Raw genomic sequence first — 8,829 nt, 5'->3', positions numbered from 1 at the left:
ACGTGCGAGAGGTCCGCGGACAGCGGCACGCACCTGTGCAACAACACCCACTCACTGCGCTTGCGCGCCGGCACCTGCTGTGCATTTGTGCGCGTGCGCAGTCACAACTTACTAGCTAAGGGGTTGTGCCACAAGAAACCTTTTCCCCACCTGTTGTGTTTCACTTATGCCGTGTCTCTACTGCGCAGTACGTGATTGTCGCCATCCTACACAGGCAGAAATAATCATAGTAACAAAATAACAGAAATCACAGCTCTAACAGGAAAGTTTAAGTGTTCATTTTTCCCACGCGCTGTTGGAGAATGGAACGGTAGAGAAATAGTCTGAAGGTGGTGCGAAGAACCCTCTGTCAGGCACTAAGTGTGAACTGTAGAGTAACGATGTAGATGTAGCATGACTTCTTATCTCGACGCCGCCCGTTCTCTTTGAGGGCGCTTAAAGCATGTGGTGCGCCATTCAACCCGTAGCATGGATAACAGAATATAAATGTTTCTCTTCAAGATGAAAATAACTTTAACTCGCCTTTTGCAACTGAATTTTTAATGGTTCAAAAAATGGTTCAAATGGCTCTGAGCACTATGGGACTTAACTGCTAAGGTCATCAGTCCCCTAGAACTTGGAACTACTTAAACCTAACTAACCTAAGGACATCACACACATCCACGCCCGGGGCAGGATTCGAACCTGCGACCGTAGCGGTTCCGGACTGAAGAGCCTAGGACCGCTCGGCCACTCCGGCCGGCTTTTAATCGTTTTTGACCAAAGATGTTTGATCTAATGGTATTAAGTACCTTCACTGTGTTTTTATGCCTCGTATGCTTTATGTGATGTCGCCGCAAGGCACCACACTTGCTAGGTTGTAGGCTTCAAATCGGCGGCGGTCCGTCAGTACACATCGGACCCGCGAGTCGCCACTGTCGACGCTAGCAGACCGAGCGCCGCCGCTCGGGTGGTCTTACAAGACAAGTTAGCGCACAGGCCAGTTCAACAGCCGACTTTAACAGGTATGGTTCACTGGTTATAGCTTCAGAGATCTCATTTGCAGAGACGCTAGTTAGCATAGCCTTCAGCCAAGTCAGTAGCTACGACATAGCCAGGCGCCACATACAGTTTATGTATTGACAATTGATCTATATGTGTGAAACAATCAGAATTGTAAAGAAGTATTCGCAGTTCAGTCTATAACTGCACTTGTAAATATTATTGTACAAAGTCAAGATCGAAGTTCACCGCTGAAGCTGGATTAAGGCTAAGTATTTAATTGTATTCCTGTCTACTAACTTTCTAATCACCTAAGATGTTGCAGATACATCCCGTCAAGTATAGTTCGTTGATCCTCACGCCAGCCTACGTGATCAACGCGTGCAATTAATGCCCAAAAATGTTCAAATGTGTGTGAAATCTTATGGGACTGAACTGCTAAGCTCATCAGTCCCCAAGATTACACACTACATAACGTAAATTACCCTAAGGACAAACACACACATCCAGGCCCGAGGGAGGACTCGAACCTCCGCCGGGACTAACCGCACAGTCCATGACTGCAGCGCCTTAAACCGCTTTTTTTTGTGGTGGGGGTGGGGGTGGGGGGAGGGGGGGGGGCGGGATACCGCGCAGCTAATCCCGCGCGGCTAATGGCTACACCTCGTGATCAGACTACGAGTCAAATTGCGTGACTCAGCCAGGTCACCCTTTTCCCATGAGGCCCATAGTTCCGCCTCATACATAACACTTTATGTGTGTCCATTGGCTCCTGTGTAAACTCTGCGTGTGACAATTTTTGTTGTTGCACGTTAACCTTGCTACTAGATGACGCATGAGACAAAGCGAACGCGGCAGCGTCTATGAAAACTATTCGCACTGTCGCTGAGGGTTGTGCTGAACTCATGTGACACATTAAACAAAGGGAGCTTGAGAAGTCGGCTGAAGCTGAACATTTTCTAAAAAACTGAATAACATACAATTTGAAAATACGAGAACCTTTATTCATGCACCATCTTACTGGAAATTCATTGTACAGGAGGCGGCCGAGATTAGAATAAACAGCAACGATATCAGGAGTAACGAGTGGTATATAGGTTGTGAGGCATGGCGGCCGTCCTTGGGCATAGAGCGGAAGCAAAGAGAGATGCTTGACGCTTGTAGGGAGGCGGGACTGACAGCTTCAAATGTGGTGCCTGCCCCTCGTACCATCTGGCGTTACTCGGCTCCGCTCCGGGGTCCACGAGAAATACAGCCCCGCAACGAACTTGTGACATCACTCTAGTTGCCTTGCCCGAGACACACTGCGGACGCTAAGGTTAGCCCGGCGACCGTAGGAAATCAATACGCCAGTGAAAAGATACCCAAATGAGTCCCGGCATATATGCATAATAGATGTATGAGACTTCGAAAGATCTCTGGACCCATATAGTTTTATTTGATTAAAGCACCTAAGCCTGGGTTTCAGACAGGATCCTCCGTTATATGCATAATAGATGTATGATATTTCGGAAAGTCTCTGGACCCATATAGTTTCATTTGATTAAAGCACCTAAGTCATGGTTTCAGACAGGATCCTCCATTTCCTACGATGCTAGGTGTTATTGTAAACAGCTCGAGATCCTCTGCAATGCTGTTCGAGTTTGGGAGAATACCAAGCGGACTGAGGTGTGAATGGGAATTCTGATTGAGGAGGGAAGTGTGCTAGGTTAGTCCGTGCAGCTTCGCAAAGCCACTGTGCCAGGGTGGCGTAGCTGCATCTACATAGTGAGCAGGAGACTCGTTCAAGTCCTGGCCTTGGTACAAATTTTCATTCGTCGGAAAGACACCCACTAAAGGTCTTAACTTTGTCATGCGTTATCGAGAACTTGAATGTATTTAAATGCGCAGTTAGTAATTATTAAACTGGTCTGGTACGGTAACCTGCTCGCCGCCGAAGATAGTCGCAGGATGTGGTGTCACCGCCAGACACCACACTTGCTAGGTGGTAGCCTTTAAATCGGCCGCGGTCCATTAGTATACGTCGGACCCGCGTGTCGCCACTGTCAGTGATTGCAGACCGAGCGCCACCACACGGCAGGTCTAGAGAGACTTACTAGCACTCGCCCAGTTGTACAGCCGACTTTGCTAGCGATGCTACACTGACAAATACGCTCTCATTTGCCGAGACGATAGTTAGCATAGCCTTCAGCTACGTAATTTGCTACGACCTAGCAAGGCGCCATTATCAATAGATATCTAACTTGTGATGCCTGTACCGTCAGACCGATGTTCTCCAATTATGGATTAAAGTTAAGTATTACAGCAACTGCGTCCGTTTTTCTAAGTTCTCATTTCCTTGTAATGTTCCAGACTTCACGCCAGTCTGCGTGAGCTTAAACGCGTGTATTTCGGCCTCCTCTAGCAACACGGTGTTGGCTCTTCTGCCAACACTACACAGGAACTCGTAAGACATGTAGTATCACGTACTGTGGCACTCGGTTCCGTGGCGGGCCGGAGCTGCTGTTAAGTTGTTCCAACTCGACTTCCCGTACATGCGTCACATCGGCTCCCTACCTGGGAGGTTCCAGACGCTGTTTTCGCCCATCTACGAGCGGAATCCATGCCAACCACGGCAGTCTGTCGTTTTTACTCCCGATGACTATGGCGGAGACAGCTGCCGAAAGCTCGAGTAACGCGGTTTGAAAACCTAGATTTTATTCGGGCATGCCACGCTGAAAGAGTTGGACACAGAACAGAGTTTACTTTCTTCGCCGACAGATGGCGTTCGTGACTTACCTTCCATAACGGCACTGTCGTGATTCTACGAGTGGCGCCTGGCCCCGAAATAACTGATAGATTCTTGATAACCACAGCGCTATAACACCGCGGCGCTATAACACCGTGGAGAGACACACACGAGTTTGTTCCGTTAAGAACGACCTGTTGATTTCTATTTCTTAGGAAATCGTTCAGGCATAAATCTCGTCCGATATTCAGATATATCGTATTTTCTTTACCAAGCGAAAGTGCGAAACTGCATCGAATGCCTGCCGGAAGGCGGGGGACCCGTCGAAAGTCGGGGCTCTGTTACAGTACGTTCTGAGTCTCATGGACGATCTTGCACAATCATTATCGAAAAAAAAGAGGGAATGTAGTGGACAGCTTTTACAAAAATATTGCAGAAATGTGTGATAGGTGAAGTGACTGGACAAAGGCTATTAAACAGGCATGAAAATTTGCTTTCAACGATTTTTTAGTTAAAATAGTCACTATGGAATAAAAAACACTCTCTTCTTTACAATTATGTTTATATAGGGCTGTACTCTTGATTTCATCTACTCGTGTAACTTAAAACGCAGCGCATTAGCTTGCGAGATAGGGAGGCGACCAGAACCAGATCGCATCCACGTGGTGGTTTAACGACCGGCCAGCATTACTTTGGATTTTAGCTGGTTTCCCACTCTCCTTTACCTGAAAGTAATCTTTGGCATGCTGAGTGGCAAAATGTAGTATATATATACAGGGTGGTCCATTGATAGTGACCGGGCCAAATATCTCATGAAATAAGCATCAAACGAAAAAACTACAAAGAACGAAACTCGTCTAGCTTGAAGGGGGAAGCCAGATGGCGCTATGGTTGGCCCGCTAGGTGGCGCTGCCATACGTCAAACGGATATCAACTGCGTTTTTTAAAAATAGGAACCCCCATTTTTTATTACATATTCGTGTAGTATGTAAAGAAATATGAATGTTTTAGTTGGACCACTTTTTTCGCTTTGTGATAGATGGCGCTGTAATAGTCACAAACGTATAAGTACGTGGTATCACGTAACATTCCGCCAGTGCGGACGGTATTTGCTTCGTGATACGTTTCCCGTGTTAAAATGGACCGTTTACCAATTGCAGAAAAGATCGATATCGTGTTGATGTATGGCTATTGTGATCAAAATACCCAACGGGCATGCTGCTCGGTATCCTGGACGACATCATCCAAGTGTCCGGACCGTTCGCCGGAAACAGGAAGTGTTCAGCCACGTGTGAAACGTCAACCACGATCTGCAACAAATGATGATGCCCAAGTAGGTGTTTTAGCTGCTGCCGCGGCTAATGCGCACATCAGTAGCAGACAAATTGCGCGAGAATCGGGAATCTCGAAAACGTTGGTGATGAGAATGCTACAGCAACATCGATTGCAGCCGGACCATATTTCTATGCACCAGGAATTGCATGGCGATGACTTTGAACGTCGTGTACAGTTCTGCCACTGGGCACAAGAGAAAATACAGGACGATGACAGATTATTTGCACGCGTTCTATTTAGCGACGAAGCGTCATTCACCAACAGCGGTAACGTAAACCGGCATAATATGCACTATTGGGCAACGGAAAATCCACGATGGCTGCGACAAGTGGAACATCAGCGACCTTGGCGGGTTAGTGCGGCATTATGGTGGGAAGGATAATTGGCCCCCATTTTATCGATGGCAATCTAAATGGTGCAATGTATGCTGATTTCCTACGTAATGTTCTACCGATGTTACTACAAGATGATTCACTGCATGACAGAATGGCGATGTACTTCCAACATGATGGATGTCCGGCACATAGCTCGCGTGCGGTTGAAGCGGTATTGAACAGCATATTTCATAACAGGTGGATTGGTCGTCGAAGCACCATACCATGGTCCGCACGTTCACCGGATCTGACATCCCCGGATTTCTTTTGGTGGGGAAAGTTGAAGGATATTTGCCATCGTGATCCACCGACAACGCTTGACGACATACGTCAGCGCATTGTCAATGCATGTGCGAACATTACGGAAGGTGAACTACTCGCTGTTGAGAGGAATGTCGTTACATGTATTGCCAAATGCATTGAGGTTGACGGACATAATTTTGAGCATTTATTGCATTAAAGTGGTATTTACAGGTAATCACGCTGCAACAGGATGCGTTCTCAGAAATGATAAGTTCACAAAGGTACATGTATCACATTGGAACCACCGAAATAAAATGTTCAAAAGTACCTACGTTCTGTATTTTAATTTAAAAAACCTACCTGTTACCAACTGTTCGGCCAAAATTGTGAGCCATATGTTTGTGACTATCACAGCACCATCTATCACAAAGCAAAAAAAGTGGCCCAACTAAAACATTCATATTTCTTTACGTACTACACGAATACATAATAAAAAGTGGGGGTTCCTATTTTAAAAAACACAATTGATATCCGTTTGACGTATGGCAACGACATCTAGCGGGCCAACCACAGCTCCATCTGGTTTCCCCCTTCAAGCTAGACAAGTTTCGTTCTTTGTAGTTTTTTCGTTGGACGCTTATTTCGTGAGATATTTAGCCCGGTCACGATCAATGGACCACCATGTATACGTGTATATCCCGCTGTCCAAAAATTAAGTACCGTAACTTATTAATTACTCGGTGGAAATGAATGAAAGTGCGGGAGTACGTTGCCAGCGGTCTCTCAATCATGCAGAGAAAGCTAGACCTCACGTTCATTGAGGTCAGCGTCACTATAGTGCCAAATGGGACTGGCTCCGTAACACGAGGCGGTTGAAGAAACGGGAAAAGACAGTGTGTGTCAATCAACGAGCGGTTACGGATCACTTTGATGGTATTCTTCGTTACAACGTGGCTCGGAGCAACATTCGGTTGATTTGACACGGGGAAGAATCATCGGGAAACGGCAAGGAGAGGAGGTGGTCGACTACCTTCAGCTACAGCAGCAGATACCGCTATATTGCGCAACAGACAAGACGGGACCTACGCCAAACAGCTGTCGCAATTACCAAAAACATTTAACATGAGTGCAAGGCACTCAGTCTGACGGCCCACAGTGGTGGTGAGGGGGCGGGGGGTAGTTTCTTTGCTCGACAACCAGTAAATTGTGTTCCGTTGACACACGTACATCGGGGGCAGCGTTTATGATGGTGCCACGAGCATAGGGACTGGATGAACGAGGAGGGGGCTAACGTGCTCTTCTCGGATGAGAGCAATTCGTTGTGAATGGTGTTTTTGGACGTACCCCACTGGCGAGATGTGCCATTAAAATTGTCGAAGATGGTCCAGATGTTATGGTGTGGGAGACATAATGTTCCAGGGGCGTACTGACCTCAAAATCTTTGAACACGGTACATTCACCGGTCAACATTATTGTGACACTGTACTACTTCCCCATGCGCGTCTTTTCAGGATAGGATCCAGGCCTGACTTAAATTTTTAAGGATAACAGTGCGCGAGTGCATCGAACAGAGTAGGTAAACAATCACTGTAATGAGGGAGAAAATATTCGGATACTTAGAGAGCGTAGTCGGCGAATGGACTAGCCTGCCCTTTCCAGCTAGTTAAGTCCCATGGAGCACATGTGGGATGCGTTGAGCAGATGATTCTAGCAGATCGACAAGCAAAACGACTACCCATCACTTGTCAACGACGCTGTTGGAGGAATGGGACTCCCTACCATATTAAGTCCTTACCAAACTTGTGGCCACCTGGGGACCACGTTGCAGAGCACACACTACCATCCGTGATCACATCCTACCAAGAACCGTGTTCCGCCGTTTGTGATGTCCAGGGAACTATATCACGGATCGGGGTGACTTCAGTATAATTATTGTTTTTGAATAAAAGTGTAATTTCTGTTCGTCTCATTGCGTTTTTCCTCCAGCCACCTTCGGTACAACATTGTAGCAGTTCTTCCTATTGTAAGCGGATTGTCTTATAACTGGCTTGGTTGCGGAGCACCTTTGCGACCGGCCGCGTTTTTAGCAGTCGAGCACGGGACACGGAGCTGTTAAGTTGTGCTGTCGGTAGCGCTACATGTAAAAGGCATTGTTATGGAAGTTTAAGTTTTGCTCCAAGTGCTATTACAGTGAAATAATGAGATATGGAAGTGGACTCAGTGAAAAGCGCGCAAAGAAATAATTAAATATGAGCAGTGCCGTCAATAGTGCTTTTGAGAGTATCCACCCGTTTGCGTGTCGTACCTTATACCAGTCATCCGCGCCGTGTTCGTCCTCCTGCAATGAACTAATGTGAATCAGTAAAAATAGTTACCACAAAGGAGTGCAATCAAGTCCCAGTGTCTTGCAGCGAGCGTGAGAACGTGCGTTCGTTCACCACGTTTGCGCATCATCAACAATCAACCGCGCCGCGACGGTTACGCGCGCGCTCGTACAAGTGAGAACAGAGAACTGAAAATTTAACTTTATTATTACTAGTGTCAAGGAGGACTGGTACCAGACATCTGTGTATGCGCGACGAGCGTAAGAACTTTCGTTCGATCATTCGGCCTCCGCATCATCAACAATCACCCGTGCCGTGTTCGGTAACGCGTATGCTCGTCCAACTGATATTGTGGACAGACAATCGTCAGAAATGTTAATTGGCATACACACTTATGACTTAGAACGTAAACAGTGCAACCTGCAATTTTCTTACAGTAGTGTTGTGTTTGATGTTGGGTGGCTTCCCTAACCTGCTTGCATATTTAGATACATAATATCAGGCAAGCCAGCAGCAGTGTGGAGCAAAACAATACGACGGCCGCGGGAGTACCAGGTACGTGGTGTGGACAGGGCGCACGGTCAAGAAGTGGCAAGTGAGAAACAAAAGGGATCCCCGCCATTAGTACCCCCTGGCGTGTTACACTGTGGAAGGTGTGGAGGGAAATCGGCTGTGACCTTTCAAAGGAACCGACACCGCATTTTCCTTAATCGATTCAGCGAAAACCTGTAAGAGCCGAACGGGGATTTGAACGGTCGTCGTCCCGAATGTAAGTTTAGTGCGCAAGCCACTGCGCCACCGTGCTCTGTTCCGCATGCATGTATGTTGTTAAATAGGCCACAGT

At 46.9% G+C, this 8,829-nt stretch overlaps 1 protein-coding gene across 1 annotated transcript in view; it reads right to left on the bottom strand.

Annotated features, from left to right (window-relative positions):
* LOC124595064 (pH-sensitive chloride channel 2-like) overlaps positions 1-8,829 on the bottom strand; it is a 311,686-nt gene that overhangs the window by 91,577 nt on the left and 211,280 nt on the right. The window contains exon 3 of the mRNA XM_047133641.1: positions 1-33. This exon is cut by the window's left edge and continues 133 nt beyond it. Within this exon, the coding sequence (XP_046989597.1) occupies positions 1-33 (33 nt within the window). The remainder of the gene's footprint in view (positions 34-8,829) is intronic.

The sequence above is a fragment of the Schistocerca americana genome, chromosome 2 (assembly GCF_021461395.2).
Source record: "Schistocerca americana isolate TAMUIC-IGC-003095 chromosome 2, iqSchAmer2.1, whole genome shotgun sequence".
Classification (NCBI taxonomy): Eukaryota; Metazoa; Arthropoda; class Insecta; order Orthoptera; family Acrididae; genus Schistocerca; species Schistocerca americana.
This window is presented reverse-complemented; position numbering and strand designations above follow the sequence as displayed.